The sequence below is a fragment of the Dicentrarchus labrax genome, unplaced genomic scaffold (assembly GCF_905237075.1).
Source record: "Dicentrarchus labrax unplaced genomic scaffold, dlabrax2021, whole genome shotgun sequence".
Classification (NCBI taxonomy): Eukaryota; Metazoa; Chordata; class Actinopteri; family Moronidae; genus Dicentrarchus; species Dicentrarchus labrax.
In genome coordinates, this window is record NW_026136704.1 from 18,697,430 (window position 1) to 18,718,177 (window position 20,748).

The window sequence follows — 20,748 nt, forward strand, 5'->3', positions numbered from 1 at the left end:
CGAACATTTGACTCCACTTCTGTCTCAACTACTTACTCAGTGTCTATCACCTGCAATGACTAGTTTTCATACTCTCTCTAAAAATCTTTTACCTTCAAGGTCAACCTGAGGGTTGGGACCCCTCCAAGGGTTCACAAGATATTGTAAAAACACAGTCGGAGTAAAGTAAGGTGACCGTATTTGCTAACCTCCAAACAGGGACCCTGCAGCGTACCGCATGTTCATTCACGTGCACATCTACGCACCTATGCAGGAACCATGGGTGTTTCCATCAGGATGGGGGACAATTATTTCAGTGTTTAGCAAACCCACCGAGCACATCTCCATCATCATGGATGCCATGAATGCATAATTCGTTACTGGGTATTTTTTGTCTTTAGCTTACTAACCATTAATAAACTGACAGGTCCTGGAAACTGTTTATCTATATTATATTATATATATATATATATATATTTATTTATTTTTTTTTTCTATCTTTTCTGAAGCCCATGCAGCTGAACCCCTACTGGCCATTAGAAAGAATGCATGTTTAAGACACTGGCTTTTAAGACGCTGCAGACATTGGCTTCACTTCACAGTCCTGGAAGTCCACTAATTATATACTGTCAATGATTAGCACTTAGCAAAAGTTAGCAATGCTAATCTAAACCAAAGAACTGGACAAATTAAACTTCTGTGATGAAAAGGAATACAATTCATCCTCTGTGGACCAAAATCCCTAGAGCCATAGCAGCTAGTGTGGCTAAAAACATTCAAACATGTATTTCTTCTGAGATTTTTTCTAATCATATCTTTTCTTGTCAATCATTAGGTAGCCTCTTCAAAAAAATCTTACAATGAAAAATGAAATTCACTCTCACAACATATTTGACAGGTCGGAAGTAGAAAAACAGACAAATAAAGAACAAAAAAAACCCCATACATTTAAATAAGTGTTAGTATTACATATAAACAAACACATTTACATATGTATGAGTGTGTGTGTGCAGGATTGAAATGATTTTTTTAAATGATGGTATACCAGATTAATTATCCATGTGCTGCTCTTTGGTAGTCCGCTATTATTCATTCATATTTATTATTCCCAGAGAGATTATATCATTGGACAGTTTCATGAGGTAATATGTTTTTGAATGACTGTGCATCCTGTTTATCATGCCGGCAGTCCGACCTGGGTCAATACCTGACATGATTAATTTGTCCCCAGTTGACTAGCTGAAGTTGAATGAGAAAACCATCAGGTCAGAACGAATGAATGGAATTAAATTCCCTGTGAGACCGAAGTGCTGAAGTATGTAAATATACCGAACGAGAAATGATGACTCACAGGTGCCTTAACAAATGAGAAAAAAGTCCCATCTGTATCAACATACCGTGTGTAACCATTCACTATATACGGGAGACACATAAAACGATATCACACTTGGTTTGTTGGTTTAAAATAAAGCTCAAACAAGGAGTCAATCAACAGAAAATGAATCTGTTTTGATAATTGATTCAAATTTTCAATCATATTTAACTGTAGCAGCTTCTAAAATGTGAGGATTTGCTGCTTTTCTTTGTCTTATAAGATGATAAATATAATATCTTTGGGGTTTAAAATCTTGGTCGGACAAAACAAGACACAACAACAGTTAACTGACAATCAAAATGAATTATTCTGAGGTAATACAGAAACACACCTGCGCACACAGAGGGAAATTACATAGATAATTAATTATTAATCAGGGCAAAATGTGTCCATTATTTCAGTTGTCTGACATGTAGAGCTTTGTGGTTTAACATGTCTCAGATATGAATCTGCCCTGCAGCTGTTCACCTAAAATGGTTTTAAGATGATCTCTATTTTCTGCCCAATGTATTCACACTATAGTACACTTCTGAGCTACGGCTGCAGCTCACAATAATATTTTTTTAGTATCCAATAATCTTGTAGTAATTTTTACGATTAATCTATTGTTAATGAAAATATCATAGAATATAGAAAAATGCCATCACAACTGAGAGCCCACACTGACATCTTTAAATGTCGGGGTAAATGCTGTTAAAAGCAAATATACTCAATTTACCTGATATTTGACAGGAATCAAAGAATATTTGGCTTTTTTTAAAACAATTTTTGCTTGGAAACAGAACAACTGAAACGTTTATCATGAATAGTTACAGATTATTTCGGTTGAATAAACAATTGATTAACTCTAACCATTGCAGCTCATGTATTTTATTTATTCTCTGTGTTTCAGTATTACTCCTTTTAGGATGGGCCCTCGAACGCCTCGCAGTGAAATAAAACCAAACCTCCTTGCCGACCATCCAGCTCTGGTCACCATTATTAAGTTGAGTGTGTGTGTGTGTATGTTTGTGTGTGTGTGAGAGAGAGAGTGTGTGTGTGTGTGTTTGAGAGAGCCTGTGTCTGTGTGTGTGTTTGTGAGTGTGAGTGTGTGTGTACACATACCCACAGGTCATTAAATGACGTGTGGGCTGACACTGCTACAGGAAGAAGAGGCAGTCAAAAGGAAACCGTGTGTGTGTTCTGGCAGAGGTGTGGGCAGGTTCATTAGACAGATGCAAAACTGAAAGATTTACGAGGAGCCACACCTCTCAAACACGCACACACATACGCACACACAGATGCAAACGGGTGCATCTCCATTAATTATTAAATCTTCAATCATCTGCGTCAAGCTCAGACGGACATCCATCTCCTTTCTATTTGCAAAGACAGCAGAAATGCTTATAAGTACTTCTGATCAATAAGCCAATACACTGGTCTGCCCAGCTTTAATGTAAAATCAAGAGATTTAGACAATTGACGTCAAGCGTATTGAGTTTGAAACAAATGCGTCTACGGCATGAAAAAAGTGCTCAGCTGTTGTATCTGCACTTGCAGGCTAAGCTGAAATCCTCACAGACAAAGAGAAAATACAACCTCTGGGAAAGAGACGAGGGGGTTGTGGGTTAGAGGGGTGCACACACACACACACACACACACACACACACACACACACACAGTGAAAGTCGAGCTGAGGAAATGGCAGACATGTCTGGGGGAGACCCCTCTCTTTCCCCCTCACAGGAGACATAAATAGACAAGAGATTCCTGGTCCAGTGCCAAGATTTCCACTGTTGATATTTTCCCAAAAACCTGAAGGATTTCCCACACGGAGTCACGAGCGTACCTGTGTGACGTTGCTGCACACTACCAAACAAATCCCCCTAATTGATAATATTGATTTGTCTGAATTTTGTTACAATCAACGCTCGCACATTAACACACACGTTCAAGGACACATTCATCCCATTCCCACGCGCCCCCTTTTTGGCCCCCCTTTTTTATTACCCCTCTTCCCCTCCCTCCTCTTTCTCCATGGCAACAAAGAATGCCATAGCGATGATGTCACCTCTCGCATAAAAACAGAGGCATTACCTCATCACCTCATGCTAACCCCCCCAGTCGCTCTCTATTGGGTGGTTTCTGTTCCCGTCACCTTGACAAACACAAGCTCAGCAGCACTTACGCCGGCTTTAACCCCAGTATTAGTTTTTTTTTGCTACACTTAAAAAGACCTGAAGCACAGTCGAGGAAAAGCAAGTGAAGCATTTTAAACAGCGGCTGTAATTGCGCCCTCTATAGATTTGGCTCTGCACCGGCTGCTGAACAAAATGCTTCAGACTGTGGGAGACAATCTCTTTATTTGTGGCCTGGTGGTCTATTGAACTATTAAACAGGAGCCCTGGCAGACTGTGAGTAAATGATGTGCATGGCAGCAGTTTCCTTTGTGACTGTTAAGCCACCCTGACTGACAGTCAGACTGGGGCCATCTCACTTGTTCCACTGCGTGGAAGTGATAAAAGGTTCCAGCGAGCTCTGGGAACCATGATCGGTGTTGTTCAACAGCAGAGTTTCTATTCATTATCTGATCTCTTTAACTAAATAGTTTGGAGTGAATCTGTTTCTCCAACAGCTTTAACACAAACAGAGGATACTTATACAGAAAGTTAACGCAGTGGTGGGTGAAAAAGTTGCACCGGTGATTAGGATTGGGAATCAAGAATCAAATAAAAAACTAAAGCAATAAGGAATTCAATAAGAAACTGGCCTTTTTATTCCTGAAAACAAAGTTTGGAATTGTTGTGCTTCAGTCTCAAGTAGTTAGACTGTTCAAGCTACAGTATGTTAGATTGTAATTGTTGTTTACATAACAGGCATTCATTGTGTACCAATCACCTGTAACTGATTCTGTGTAAGTCTGACTCATCTGGAACGAGCCTATTGAAATATGTATCCAAGGCCTTTCAGACACCAAAACACAGCCCTGCAAAGTTATCATGGTAGCAACTATCTTCATCGTTCATCATGATGATCTTGAGGTAAACAGTAGAAATATAGCGTTCACGTTCCATAATAACAATAATTCAATAAAATAATGGAGTGCAGACAGTTTTTTTGTATGAGACAGTGTTTTAAAGGTTCTGAACGCTGACAAAGGCTTCATACTTTCTATGAAATCACCAAGGTCAAATATAAAAGTGACAGGACTCACAAAATAGAGAGAAAACGAGGGCGTTAATCTTCCTTTCTGTAATCACACGCAGGGTTTAAGTCTGGAGCGCGACAAAATTGAATTTTCAAAGTGTGATTAAAGTATTGTAGTGAGAGCCAAAGGTTGGAGCTCGGGAACAGGTGATTAATCAAAACGCACCAGCACACAGGACGACTCCTTTCTCCTCTCTGCGAATGTTATCAGCAGCTTTGAACCCTGGGACGTTACAGCGAGGAGGAAGAGGAGTTCTTGGTGCAGTCGCAGAGCAAACAGTTACTGGAAAATGACAAGCTTCAATCAAAAGCTACAGCTTAAAAAAGAACATTTTAATGCAATAATGACAGGAGGTGCTTCGACACCGCTGAAGAGATCAAATATTGAACCTATATCAAAGTTTATGTGACGGACTGGAGGTGACACAACAACAACAGACCTCTTTGTCTTAATATCTTCAATCTTTACTGATTGTATTTGTGTATTTTTTATTTAAAAAAAACACATGAAGTGTCGAATTAAGTTTCATATTCTACTAAAATATTAAATTTATACCTGATAGTTAAAAGGAAGATTGTAACAATGAGTCAGATTATTTGGGTAACAAATTAAATCTGTATTTGTATCCGTACTCTCAATGGGCGGGGCTTGAACCAAAAAGTGGGCATCACTAACTGGAAGTGGTTCAGTTAACGCTGAAATTGATATGAGTTAATCAGAAGTTTCTATATTTATTATATAACTACAGAACAGCCTCAAAATTTAGCTTCAGACCAATGTTTCATCACAAGAGTACGAGAAATATTTACAGAACAAGCCCTTATTTAAAAAATAAAAGTTGCTATAATTACGAGCACACATACTTGTAATAAGTACAATAACTGTCTGTATTCATCAATAGTGAGTGAATGTGTGTGTTCTGTACAAAGACTGTTGAACACGAGGATATATTGAATTTTAACTTTTCATGTTTGTTTTACATGATGTGCATCGTCATGTGAAGTTGGATCAATGATTGAGTGATCACACTGTAAAAAGAGTCAGAATAACAAATGCAATATCAATGAATACTGTGTACTGTAAATACAAATAAATAAAGTATGTGTGGCCAATTTCTATTTATATGTACAAACTTACATATGTAAGTAATAAAAGTCTGTATACGCACAATGACCTTTCTGGGTTATTTGGAGTAAAAGAAAGAAAAGTAGACAACCAATGAGATAAACAAAAGAGGTTTCCCTTTTGACAGCCTGGTTGTGCTCGATAACACACTTATCGGCTTTATGCAAACAAACACACACACACACACGCACACACACACACACACACACACACACACACACACACACACACACACACACACACACACACACACACACACACACACACACACACACACACACACACACACACACACACACACACTGCTTCCTGCCTGAGATACAAAAAGCCAAACAACCCTCTTCACCCTGAGACTCATCCTTCAGTATTTGGACTCATGGAAGCACAAGCTTATTTAAAGGTCCAGTGTGAAGGATTTACTGGCATCCCGTGGTGTAGTTGCAGATTATCGCTTCACCCTCCCCTTCCAAGTGCTAAGGAGAAACTATGGTAGCCAAGAACGGCCCCATCTAGAGCCAGTGTTTGGTTTGTCCATTCTTATTATATCACATTTCTGCCAATAGTTCCTCCTAAATGTTACACACTGGACCTTTAATGCTGATGATGTAAGTGTGTGTTGACTAACAGAACAGAAACATTCAATAATAATAACGTCTGTCACACATAGGACAGCAGGGTTCAATTCATTGTTTTACTTTGAAAAAAGAGGGAAGTAACTAACAGACATGAGTTTGTGGATCAAGAAAGACAGAAGTGTGACTGAAACACAAGACTGATGTGTGCTCTGTCATTGGGGAAGTGAGAGACAACTTCAAGAGACACAACTGAATCATTTGAACCCACGGAGTGACACATTTCTGAGTCTGTATAGCACCACACAACTGTACATTTGAATGAGTGTAATTTCTGCATTTCAAACACTTGACGATAAAGTTGTTGTGCTTTACATTTATTTCAGTTTCAGAGCTTCGGTGTGAAAAGGAGAAATGAGACAGACAGTTGGCTCATCACACAGAAACAAATCATCAGTGTCAATACTTAAGACAAACATAACATCATTTTAGTTTGTCTAAATGGGAAGATCTGATGCTTTTCTTTATTTAATGTGATACATTATTCTGTTATATACCAGCCATGATTCTATAAATAAATAATAAATATATGTTTGAGGCCTAAAAATAAAATCTAAAATTTGTTCACATTACACACGATATACAAAATAAGCTACAAAAGACAACATATCTTTATAAGAGTGACTTAAACATCCGCAGCTTAAATCTTGATTTTCACAATTCAGCCATTTTTTGCATCATTTCAAAACATACATTTGAATTAATCGATTAATCGCCCAGCAGTAGACCAAATGATTCCTTAACTTATCTAGAAAATAACTGGCAGCTTAATCAATAACAAAATTAATGGTTAACTGCAAATAGAAAATACCTAAAGTTTCAGTTCAGTTCAAATTTGCTGATATAAAAATTATTTTGTCAGCTTTACCTTCTTGAGGCTATTCGACATAATTGGGGCAATAACCTCAGTTTAATTTGTATTCACTATTAATTTATATTAGTTGATTAATCGATTGAAAGAAAAAATTATTTTGAGCGAGAAAGTCAAACATCTGATGGTTCCCAGCTCTCAAATGTGAGACTTTGCTACTTATATATGTTACAGTAGGTAATGTACATCATAGTTAACTGAATATTAACATTGGATTCTGAAAGGAGCATTTTTCACTGTGTTGTTATGTTTTGTAGACCAAACAATTACTCAATTAATCAAGAATCAACAGTGGATAATTCAGCAAAAGTTTGAACAACTAAACAAACTCCATTTCCCGAGGAAGACCATGTGAGACGGTCAAAAGCCCGGGAACAAGTGAGTAAGCCGATCTGAAGTTAAGATGGTTTGTATTTAAAGTTCCCTCTAAACTCAACATCCAGCCATCGTGTCACTGCTCCACTTACTTGATGCGCTGCTTCTTGCTGTGTTGGTTCTTTGCTGACATTTCACCCGTGGGAGCGACGGCCTTGTTTTGACAGTCAGAAGACAAACTCATGTCAGCAGCTCTGATGTTTAACTCATACAGCTCCACCAGCCTCGCTGTCACAACCATCAATGACTCCCCCCTCTCTCTCTCTTTCTGTACTCTGTCTCTCCCTTCCTCTACTTCCTCTCCCACTGCAGCTGCACAGAGGGGTCACGCTTCTTCATCAACTATTTCCTGTCCTCTGCTCCACCTTCCTCACGGCTGCCTAATTCTTCTTTTTAACCTCATGGAGACTCTGCTCAGACTCCTCCCTGGTAATGCGAACTGCCCATTTCCTGCACTGTTCAATACATTTAAAGATCCTGGTAGCACAAATCAAATGTTCCTCTTATCCATCAACTGTTGAAGCTCTTCCAACTCCTCTCAGCTCATTTGATTTACTAACCCCCTCATAGGAGCGCTGAGGGGCTTTGTTCTCTGAGGATGAGTGTAACCTCACCCACAGATACCCAAAGAAGTCTCAAGAAACAAGACAAACCAGCTGAGCCCGATAATCTACACTCCTATCAACATCAGCATCAACAACCTGCTCCAATTTATCCAAAAACCCTCATACAGTTTGACTCAGACACACAGTAGAGCCTTGCTGATAATCTGGATATTATTAGCCAACATTAGCTCGTCGCTAATATATACAGTATATACACACACGTGTCAGCAAATAAATAAAGAATTTACAGCGCAGTAATGTCAGATATTGTTATTAGCTGTATATATCTTAGTGTATTCACTACACTCCGTTCAATCTGTTAATGTTGTTCATACTGTATATATCCTGCTAGTATATTCATATATATTCATATATATATAATGTTATTTTAAATAATATATCCCTGTACATATGCACATTACTCTGCACTTTACTTCTTTTTGCACTTCTGGTTAGCTGCAACTGCATTTCGTTGTGCAATGACAATAAAGTTGAATCTAATCTAATCTAATCAAATATATGTTTGAGGTAGTTTATAAACCATCATTGTCCTACATGTTGCCAGTTAATAGCTGTTTAGTTTTTATTAGTTAAACCGAATACAAGATGAAAAACCACTGGAGAAAATGACCTGACTGTACATAAAGCTATAAAGATATAACAAGCTCCACCTCGACCAGTTACAACAGCAAAATTACACATTCAATTACACATTAATAAAATATATAATAACATAAGGAATACTTTTACTTTTAGTACATTCAGCTGATAATACTTCTGTACTTTTACAGGTTTAGGATTTAGATTTTAGGCTGAATTAGTCTGAGTACTCATACAGACTGCAGCTGGGGGACCAGTCTGGAAATGAGGCAGGTGGATTCCCAAATCGACGTCTCAGCCACACGTCACCATAGCGACAATCTCTATAGAATAATATGGATCATTATATACATACAAGCACAAACACAGTCAGCTGACTACACAGCTGAGTTCACTCTCAGGACCCAACAAGGTCATAGTTAAAATGAGACAAACATTCAATATTTTTTACATTTCAGATATTTAAATATATGTTGTATATGTAAAATATCTGTTTGCAGCAAGAGCAACATAGTAACAAACTATTTCTTACATCATTTGAATCACTCAATTACTCAGCCAATTATTTTATTCTCTATAAATGTCATAAAATAATGATGTATTCAGATTGCTTGTTTGTATTTGACACTCCAAACCTTAAAGATATCTCACTTTATATATCATATAAAAGCATCAAATCCTCACATCTGAGAAGCAAATCTTTGGTATTATTGCTTGAAAAAAGGAGTAAAATAATTAACGATGAATCAATTATCAAGATAGTACATATTTTTCTGTCATTAACTAATTGATAAGTCGTTGCAGCTCTACTAAGCATTACTCGAACAACCCAGCTTTGTTTGTTTATCAAAGCTCCTTTGTTGTGATTATTTATATTACCTAATTAGCATCCATAATAACTGTTTTCAGTCTCACCTCATTAACGTTACTTATCCATCAACACTGTAAGAGTTCAGCATCGAGGTTATACACTAAGATTTATTTTCAGACTCACTGAACAATCCGACACACTGTAAATCATCCATCCTGTGCTGCACCTCCTGTCACCAGGCAGAGTTCATCTGCAGGTAGAAACAGCTGAGTCACTGCAGCACTTCATGTTTCTGAGTCAAACTTCACTGTATCACGCGGCTGGAAGGCTAATAAATGATCCTCTTCCTACCTCTTTTTTTAACTCTTCAAACAGCAATTTTCCTCGAGACGGGTGGTAGTAACGTCTGTCCTGCAGACAGGGTGTGTGGGTGGGGGGTGGGGGGCAGATGGAGACAGAAATGTGTCCTGCAGCACAGGGAGACAGTGGAGGAGCTGCGAGCTTTGTGTCAGCTCGTCCTTGAGAAAGGGCGGCCCTGCCTGGCCTAAACAGTTGTTACTTAATGTTTCATAACAGCTGTGTGTTTGTTGATAACGACTACAAAATATGAATCCATAACCTACATTTAGAAAACAGTGTGTATGATCAGAAAAGCATATTCTTCCTTCTACACGTCATCAGTGGATGCACATAGAGGTTTTTTGGCTAAAGTGCTAACAAAAGCACAGGCCTCTGTAGTCCTATGGGACGACTGTCGGGTCAGCGAGTGTCAAGCAGAAATAGTTTTATTGGGAGCAGGACGGTGCAGAGAGACTGCAGCACAGATCGAGGAGTGACACACAAATACATACTGATAAGATCATTTTCTAAAACTGTTTTATTATTAATGTAGCTACAGAATAGAAGAAATGAATTAGCAATAATCTGGTGATTCACATTACACTTTATAATTTATAATTGCTAAAATGATAAATAAAAGTAGAATATAAAATGCTGCTTCTACACGGTGAATAAAAAAAAACATGAAACCAAAAGGATCATAGAGGATGAGTATAAGTGTAAGACTAGAAATCCTCTTATTCCTCATTCCCAGCAGGCAACGAGAGGTTGGGAGTGACTCCAGAGTCCTGTCATAATGATGCTACACACCTTCTTACTACATCTGGTGTCGTGTCTGTTCTCAAATGTCAAGAGCTACTTTAACTTAATCCCCTCAAATCCACAATGAAGGCAGTAAACGCTGACTGAGGAGCATCCGGAGAGCCTTTAGTCCCCACTGAATGAATAAATAATGACGTTTAAGGTTGTGCTATTTTTAACTACTTTATATACTGTTGGGTAGTTTAATCTACAGCGGTGTATCATAATCTATAAGGTACACATCATATGTTTGTAGTATTCCTGAGAGAACCATGTATCTCTAAATACTCAACTTTTTCTGAACTCAGGAAAACAGCCTGGTATTCAGCTCAGCCACAGTGTGTTTACCAGATAATCCAAAAAGGTTTTAAATAATAAAAAAACAGGTTTATTTTGCCTAATGCAACATTATGTATGTTTTCTACCCTAAAATAATAGCTACACTATCATTTTGTGCTACACTGAGTTATAATAGGGTGAACTCTGTCATTCCCCCTCTGCACCCTGTACACCTGCTCTTGCATTATGTAACTTTTGTTTTGTTTGTTTATAGAAAAATGTCACAGATTACTACTTTGAAACAAAACAAAGACTAGACTATAATCCACACAGCTCTCTGAGACAGCACCACAAAAACTGTACAACTACAAAAATCAATACATTGTGTGTAATGATGGGTGAGTAACTGTCTAATCATAAAGTGACCAATACTCACAGTGAATAGTAAACGGCTGCGTTCCTGATAAAGAAAATTCACAGTGTGATCAGTTGAGCTTTGGGACAAACAGGCCTCATTTTCCCATGAAGGCTACAGTATATACAGCAAGCCGCTACTATTTTCTGAGGAGACCAGTTTTTTTCTGCACCCAAGGGACTTCCTGCAGTCTTCAAATAACACTCAGGGCACTTTAATTTTACATTCCCTTCTTTTCACTGGAATAATGCTACCAGGCCCTGCAGTTGGACTTCTTTTGGATTTAAGCTCCATTCCCGCTAGTCAATTTTCCACAAAGGTCTTGTCTGACTAGCGAAGCCATCTTAAATCCTCCTTTTCTACGACAATCCTGCTCTCCCTCAGGATCTGGCTCTGAGTCAGATAGATGATTCCGTCTAATTTTTAGACATGGTGTGGTACGTGGGCAAACATCAGGGTGATTTCTAGGAGTATTTAACCCTTTTTAGGAGACTACAACTCTCTTTTTACAGCTTTAATTACTCACATGAGATCGCTCGTATTAATTCAACAGTTCTGGTCTGTGTTGTGTCACTACACGGTGAAGCTGCAGGCTGATATCTGACACCTCAAAAGGAGTGTGAGGGAGCTGTTGGTTGCACAGACATTACACCTAATGGCGGCACAGTTACAAAGAAATGCAAAGTAGTGCTTTTATTTTGTACAAATTTCATGAATATCCAAATGAGCAAAAAGTGTGAAATTATTTCACACCAACAAACACACTGAAAGGACAGAAATCAGAAATGCAACAATATATCGCAATACAAAAAGGTGAAGATTCAAATCGGTGAGATGAAAAATGAATCATGATACTCTTCAAACAGCATAGAGCGCTTTCTACATTTAACTTGTTTGTTTGTTTGTTCGTCAGTTGTGTTAGTAGCTGTATCAAGGTGCAAAAACATGGCGGCTGCAGGTGGAGCCTATTTAAAATCAGAGGTGTGGCTTCCTTTATTTAGAAAAAAGCAAGACGATAACTAACAAGACGTGACAAGAGATATGAGGCTGTTTATATTTCGAGTTTAACTTTTACAAAGAAAAGGAAATATGCAATGTTTTGCTGACTGAATATAAAATTATTCTTTAATTTGATAAAGAAAACATAAGGGAAAATATATTTTGTAGATTTCAATCTCAATTTGTAAAAAAATAAATAATTTGAGTAATTCATACTATGAACTGTATCAAATCAATCAATCCATGAGTTGAGTCCATCTGTCCCTAACAGAACAGAAATAAAGAAACCCACTGAGACCTTCATTCATGCTGATGCAGCCAGATGTAACTCCCTATCTGTACTCTCCCATCACACACGCACACACACACACACACACACACACACACACACACACACCACAAAACCATTGTGGACTCTGCCCTGTGCCCAGATACCCTCCTCAGATTTCCTATTCAGACATCCGGTCGGGGGAAATCATTAATGACACATTGAGCGTTGAGTTTTCCACACAGCGAGAGCCAATCTGCTACAATGCTGCAACAGAGCACTGTGGTAAGATAGCTTGAAGTCTTGGCAGCCATTGAGGTTAACAGCGAGAAGACGCAGCAACAATTACATGTCCTGTTGATATATCACAGTCTATTTGTGCAAATGTTATTGACATGCACCTTTAAATTATAGCTTTCTCTTATTGGGGAGTAACGGTAAACAACGACAAACAGAACTCCTTGGGGTTGGAGGTTGTTTTTTTATCTCCTGCTTGTCAAAAACCAGGTTAGCACGATGAAAGACGTGAGCGAGAGAGAGAGGTGGAGATGTATATTACATAAGATCATCAGAAACATCAACAACAACTCTGTCCTATTAATAATAAATAGATCATCCTTGTAACAGCTGCACCACTTTCAAAGTAAATAACTTCCCTTGGCTCAACTTAATGTGATTATCAGTCATGGAGCTTGCTAATGATTTTAAAGCAGCACCTACAAACAACAGGCACTAGCATGATGCTAAACAGGAGCGGCCACTGTGGGAGAGAAATCGCATTGAAAAACAAACAAACAAACAAATAGGATTATTTACTGTCATTGTTATGTTAAGGGAGGCTACATAAAATCGTAATAAATATTTGTTTTTGTTTGATAAAGGGAAATTCCACCACGATTCACCAGTGTGTTTGATTCCTGAAATACTATTGAGGAATCTAAAATCCCATAAGAAGAGCCGGAGATGCCCGACAGAAGCTGTTGGCAGAAGTCTCAGATTGCAATTTAGTGTGCTGAAAGAATCGATTGCCATTAGTACGTCTCTACCGTCTGTGAGTCTCTTTTATTCATGTGCTCAGATGCATCGTGATATATGACCTCAGGTGGCGGTATTGATCTGAAGATTTAGTGACGCCTAAACTTTCTTTTAAAAGTCCCAACAGGGCAACATGTAGCATCAACAGCCGGGCAACTGAGGAAACTAGATTCTAATCTTTGTGGTTGGATACAATCATTTTGACCACCTTCCTCTCTACACTATCACACAACTTCAAACCAACATTGATGAGAAGTCCTTAAAGTGTTTTAAAAGATTTATATTTGATCGTCTACAAATCTGTGACGACAGGGCGAACTTTGTCTGTGGTGAAAGATTGTGTGATACAGTTTAAAGGTCCAAAACCTTTAGTGAACCTAAAATTAATCCTTGAAGGGTCGCAGAATAGCAATGTATGATAATAAATCTAATTTATGGTTTTGGAGGATCCTAAACACCAAACCGTTTTTCTCTACTACAATCAGATCAACTCAATATCGACCTCAAGATTCTGGTTAAAATGTAAAAAAATGTGAATAGATTTCTTTCACACAGAGACATGTGAAATCTCACTGCCCACACACACAACATGCTGCAGTTTCATGCTTCAGTTTCAATGTGTCTGATATGTTCTGCACCCAGACTCCCCTAACATTGGAGAAACCTGCCTGAGACTGAAACACAAACCAGCCCATTCTTCTCCCGTAAACAAAACATTTGGAAAGTAAAACCAAACACACCGACTGCTGTGGAAATGTTCCTCATGGTGGCGGCTGCAGGTTTAATGCTGCAGATCACACTGGATGATTATTGGCCCAGAAAAAGACAGATTTAATGAAACAGAGCAGAGTCTGTAAAGACGTTCATTCATTAAGTCTTAATGAGCTTCTGTTTCTGTGGCTGCCATAGTGAACAAAATGGTAGAAAGCTGAAAGAGGAGTAAAGTTTAGGGATGTACTATAATTATCAGGGTTGATGAATTATTGACAGATAATGGCAGATTTATATTATTATGTATTATTCTGATAATTAAATGATAGCCAATAAATTATCAGTTGATAATAATAATGATTTATTTTGAATACTTATGTAAAATGTTTTACAGGCTTTATGTTATATGAAAGCCAAAAATGATTAACATTGGAACTTTGTTGTTTAAACTTTGTCCTTGTTGCGTTTACAATAGTGATCTCAGTTAGATTTGGTTTGATCAGAGCTATGGATTATTAAATCATCACATTTTATCCCACAGGTGTGTGTGTGTGTGTGTGTGTGTGTGTGTGTGTGTGTGTGTGTGTGTGTGTGTGTGTCTGTCTGTGTGTGTGTAAACTACAGGTTATGAACAAGAATGTGAAATTAACTTATCAGTATTGGCCATAAGAAGGCAATAATTAACGGTTATTGTATTCTTTATAGCTGAAAGAAAAAATCAATATTGTGCTCTCCCTGTAAAGTTTAATGTGAACCAGTCAAGACCGGTTAAAAAACACTCTGATGCTTCTGCTTCTTCTTGTTCAGTGTCTGTGCTTCCTGTATATGTGCCTGAAGGCTGGCTGGTGTTGTAATGTTTACAGGTGATAAAGATGAGTCAACAAGGGTTAGGTCATGATACATCATGTTTATGAGTGATGTCACTGGTTTGACCTGCACATGTTCAAGAAGCACGTAGGCCAGAAATCATCAGTTCACATCTGAACTGAAGTAATGTATAAAACCTTCTGCTCAGACCTGACAAAAAAAGTTGTTAAATGTTCTCCAATAAACTGAGTTCAGTCACAAAATCTACCATATTTCCTAAAAATGATCCAAACCACAAAAAGCAAAGACTCATGAGGAAGAAGAAAAGAACCAACTAAAGGTAAAAAATAAAAGAAGGTGACGGAGCATGTTACCAGTGGAATAAAAGGTCAACTGAGAGAGGGAGGTTTAAACGAGGAAGAAGGTGTGAATATGTGCAGTATGTTAACACTTCCATTATCAGTCGAGTTAGCAGGTACAAAACGTTCTTGATGTCACGCAGAACAAAAATAGTGCTGGGTACAGCAGTGGTACGCTGGGGTGTCAAAAATGTCCAGGTCCTCTGAGAAAACATGCTTAAAGTTCCCCTCCACTCAGAAGTCTTGTGTGTTTCTTCTTGTTCCTACAGTCGGATGTTTAAGCTTCACTGTGCAGAATGATGTGCAGAGTTTGACACTAGAAGGATGTTTTCAAATTCATCTGCTGGAAGTGGAAAGTTTCTCTGTTTAAGGGGCAGGGCCTAAGAGCATGATTTGTGACATCACAACTAGTCAATCCTGGTGTAGTATGCAGTTTGATGTAGAAACTAGAAGCCACCAGTGCTCATACACTGAGAATAGACTTTACAGTGACGTAGGAGACATCTTGTGTCCAACAGGGAAACTTCAGAAATAAACAAAATTTGCATATTATTTATTATATATTATATTATGTAACTTCTAATGAGGTAGAAGGACTTTTAATGAGGAAAATTATACTTTTTTGTGGAAAACTATTAACTAAAAATATGTATGTATGTCTTAATATAGGCCTGGAGGAGATATTTAATATTTAATGTGCCGAATTTTTTACAGTCTGAAAATAGTAAAAAAAAAAAAACTTTGCTTGTCCAACAGTCTAAAAACAGTAGTTATTCCATCAACTGTCATCTAGGACAAAGAAAAGCATAAAATCCTCACATTTGAGAAGCTAAAACCAGCAAATGTTTGATATTTTTGATTTGAAAAATGACTGGGATTATTTATCGATTACGAGTCGAGTCCAATCAAAGGTAATTTGATGCCTTTATTGGACCGCTGACAGTAAGAACATAACAGAAAATGAGGAGAGAGAGAGAGATGGGGGATGAAATACACTCATGCATTTATTCATCCACTCCAGCGCTACCCTTTACAGACGTGAACTTGTGACGTTATTGTTAACGTGTTGGGCGTGTTGAGTTTGTGTTGAACATACCTGAAGCAGACAGTGTGCCAGTCAGTGTTGAGGGCCTGGAGGTACTGGTCATCGTAGATCCGCTGTTTGCATCCCGCACAGACGGGCAAACTTCCTCCAGCTGCAACAACAGTAACACTCGAGGTCAAAGGCTGCACTGCACATTCACCACTTTATAGCTCATTATGCATAAAACCAATAAAAGTTAGGGTTAGTTAGTTCTTTGATGAGATGTAATAATTTACTGATGTGTGTTTGCATGAGACTGTTATCACCGTCATCGTATCGCCTCCAATGCAAATCACCACCGTTAGTTAATAAAACTCACTGAAGCTCCAGATATCAAACACACATCACAGAGGCTCTTCATCACCACCACAGACAGCCGACCTGCAGTTTTAATGAGAGTGCTACTCAGCAGGGTGTAACGACTGATTTGTTAGGATTTTGGTGTCAATGGAGCCAGAAAAGTTTTCTTTAAACTTTCATATTTAACAGTTAAGCTCAAAAGTACCAACAACACACTTCCACTTCTTTTGAAGAAACACAGAAACTTTTGTTTCTCCTTCAACTTGAACAGAGTTTGATAAGAACTGTTTCCAGAAGATGATCCTCTCATTCTGTAATGAGGAAAATGGTAATTACAATAAAAAGCTATTTCGTAGGGTTGGAACAACTAATTCTGTAATGCATTAAAGTGAGAGCAGCAGTGTGTGTGTGTGTGTGTGTGTGTGTGTGTGTGTGTGTGTGTGTGTGTTTTCTGCTTATGTAAATCTGTTCATTGGAAAGGATAAGGTGATGGCTAGATACCGCAGATATATTTGATGCCACAGCTCATTTGCCTGTGAATACATCACAAGCCCTTCACATCCTGAACAGGAGGGGATGAGGCATCGAGATGTAATGACAAATATAAACCCGACGGGCAGTTGGTGATCCTTTTTCTGTTCGCAAATGTGCGTTTGTTTGATGTCAGCAGGACTGCTCTGACATCTTATTGGCATCACTGCTGAGTTTCTTGTTCTCGAGTTCATGAAACCTGGAAACGTCTACAAGTTCTCAAACTGCCTGAGATCCTCAACCTGCTGCACTCTTTAAAAATAAAAGCCCCTTTGTCACATCAGAGTAACAGTAAGTGCACGTTGTCACCTTTTTAAACATAAAATCAGATTTTATTTCAACAGAATGAAACTTTCAACATCTGAAAAGCTCTGGGAAACATCAGGTCCGGTTACTATGACAACGCATTACCCACAATAACAGTGGGGTCGTTATTATTGGCAATAAATCTGTAACTGAGAAGTAAAACATACCAATCGATCACATATTGAACTTATTACATTTACAGTAACATTCACCTGCTTGTCATCGACTCAAATTCAAAACAAGTCAAGTTAAATCAGTTCGAACAAAGACACCTCTGCCTCCTGCAGCACAACATCTGGATATCGGCGCCGGTGTAAAACCAGTGTGTTGAGGTTGTATCACAAGAGAATGTTCCGTTGCAGCTCTCATTATTCGTCCATCCTTTCGATTTGAAAGCTGTGTTGGCAGAGGTTTAGTGCGGTCGGCTCATTACTGTAATGCCTGAACGAGCCGTCCTGCTGTAGTAGTTTAATTGATCATACTGGCTCCTAGTCAGGTCTGATTTGTGCTGATGCCTTTCCTCTCCTCTCACTTCACCTCATCTTTTTATTATGGAGCATTTCTCTCCCCCGACACTGGAGTGTCCTCTTGAACTCTGCTGTCTGCAGAGGTCTCAGAGAGGACACTAATACCTCAATAAAAGGCCCACAAACACACAGTTCATAACCTGAGCAGGTACAGGACGTACTGCCCCACCACTCCCAACTCATTTCTCACAGAAACTTGCAGCAGTTCCTCCTACAGATGAGCCAAATCCACTGCAATGCAAAGTGAGTCATCACATAAAAGGTCTGCTGTTAAGTTCGGCTACAGTTCACTGATCAGCAGCTGGATAATCACACAGAGCGTACTGTATCTCTACATGTACACACAGTAACATCACACCTCAGTGCAGAAGTATTACACAGTGATAAAAAACCAAAGCATTTTCTACAGCGACTGTTTTTAACCTTTATAAACAACATCTACATGTTTCCTTGTTTTAAAGTCCCGGAGAAGTAAAATAATAAAGTAATAACAAGAAAGATTAGAGATTAATCTACAAAAACAAAAACAACCATTACATTGTGTGGCATGACTGTCATTATTTTATTGACTCCCTCCCTCATTTATCTCTCAATGTGCTGTAAGGGAGGTTGATTTCTGCATTTAATGTTCCTTTCAACAAACTAGAATAAAATAAAAAGCTGTTATCTACTGATTGCCATTATTAAATCTAAACCATCCATACACAATCATGTAGAGGAGGAAAGTTGGGAGGATTTAAATTATTAGAAGTGCAGCTGCAGATCAAGAAAATGCCCCCTAATAACGTTCAACTTTGTAGGACCTTTAGATTATGTTGCACCTTATTATTGGTGTTATTTTGCACGAATCACCCTGCACCTGCACCCCTGTACTCATTTTATCTTGTTAATGTAACAACCTGTCTATAAGCATAATATATTTGGCTATCTCAGAAGATTACTTGCAAATGAGCACTGTGCATGGCCTCGGGGGTGAACACTGCATCCAAACATAACGGGTGTATCAACTCGGAGAGAAAATATGGCTTCAGTTGCAGCACAATATGGACATCCAGCCTGACGCTCCCTGCAGATACACCGATGCCACACTGTTGTCTGGTGCATGCCTGACAATAAAATGCACAACCCAAAGTAGGAAACCCCAGCGCGCAGAGCATGCTGTTTACAGCCGCTTTCGGTTGAGCATCCTCTTGTGTTTGGAGCATCTGCTGTCTCTGCATCTCCCGCCCAGCCGCCGCCGCATGCAGCCAGCGGCTTCCTCACACCCAGCAGGCTCCTTACCTTCCTCCTCTCCCATGCGTTCGTCCTTCCAGGTGCAGCAGAGCAGCATCAACCTCATTCACTCTCCGACACCGAGAGAGCCAGCCGCCTCTGGTCGACAGATAACCGGTGTCCGACCACCACCGCAGCCTGCCCCGGCGGTCGTGTTGCTGTGCGTCGGTCGCTCCCTGCGGCGGCCCTCACAGCTTCCTCCTGCCTGCACGTTTCTGCGGCGCTTCATTCAAGAGAGCTGCTGGCCAATGAGGCTGCTGAGCCGGGGAGAGGAAGAGACGGTCGGCCAACCAGCAACACTCCCCGGTTAATGAATGCATTTCTTTAGGGGAGGGGTCAGGAGGGAGGCGGCAGTAAACACCACGGTGGATTCAGTAATTACAAAATAACTCATAGTTTAGTTTCGTTTATACTCCGGCTGTGTCAGTTTCAGCTAGAAAAGACGACAGTTCCTCTAGATTAAGATATGCAAGCAGACGATTTTGATGAAGCGAAAGAGAAAAAGTGGTTGAAGTGTTAAAAAGTAGATATAAAAGCAGTTAAAATGATAAAGAATAGGCTAGATATAAAAGGAGCTGAAATGTTAGTTAAAATGTAAATATAAAAGCAGTCAGATTGTTAAAGTAGATATGAAAGCAGCTGAAATGTCAGTTCATGTGTACTTCAAGCAGTAAAATGTCAGCTGCAGTGGAAATGATGATGTAGTGTGATGGAGTAGCTGAAGAGTTAAAGTCTGAATGTAGTTGAATCTTTCAGTGCAAGGCTGGTCAGCTGAAAATGTGAGATTTTCTACATTCAGACACACAATGCAACAAATATGGAGGAATAAGTTAAAACTAATTATGTATAAACATTTATTTGGGTCTTTTAAGAAAATGAAATCAATATTTAAACACAACACGCAATCTGAGGACAGTCAGTCCCAGAACTGTCTCTCTATGTTCCCAGTAATTGGTACCAAGTTACCTTCTGGTGGTGACTTTTAATTATTACAGCATGTCAGACATCTCCTTTAGTCTAGGCGGAAATGTTTGTGACAGGTAGTTTTATTGAAATATACTGTATGTATACCAAGAGAGAAACTTATCGTAGCATTATACTGCAGTTCCACAGTGACACTGTCGCACATTATTGGACTAAAGGTCGTAAACAACA

The 20,748-nt window shown here is 38.9% G+C and overlaps 1 protein-coding gene across 2 annotated transcripts in view; it reads right to left on the reverse strand.

Moving 5' to 3' along the window:
• The window catches only part of limk1a (LIM domain kinase 1a), a 49,840-nt gene extending 30,012 nt beyond the window's left edge, over nt 1–19,828 (reverse strand). Inside the window, exons 1-2 of one of the 2 annotated variants that reach the window (XM_051397699.1) lie at nt 19,603–19,828; nt 16,670–16,769 (exon numbers count right to left, since the gene is read on the reverse strand). In XM_051397699.1, coding sequence (XP_051253659.1) covers nt 16,670–16,769; nt 19,603–19,660 — 158 coding nt within the window. In that variant the 5' untranslated portion in view covers nt 19,661–19,828. Of the gene's footprint in view, nt 1–7,636; nt 8,098–16,669; nt 16,770–19,602 lie in introns of those variants that run through there. The other variant, XM_051397700.1, reaches the window with a different exon arrangement.
• Between the last annotated feature and the right edge of the window lie 920 nt (nt 19,829–20,748).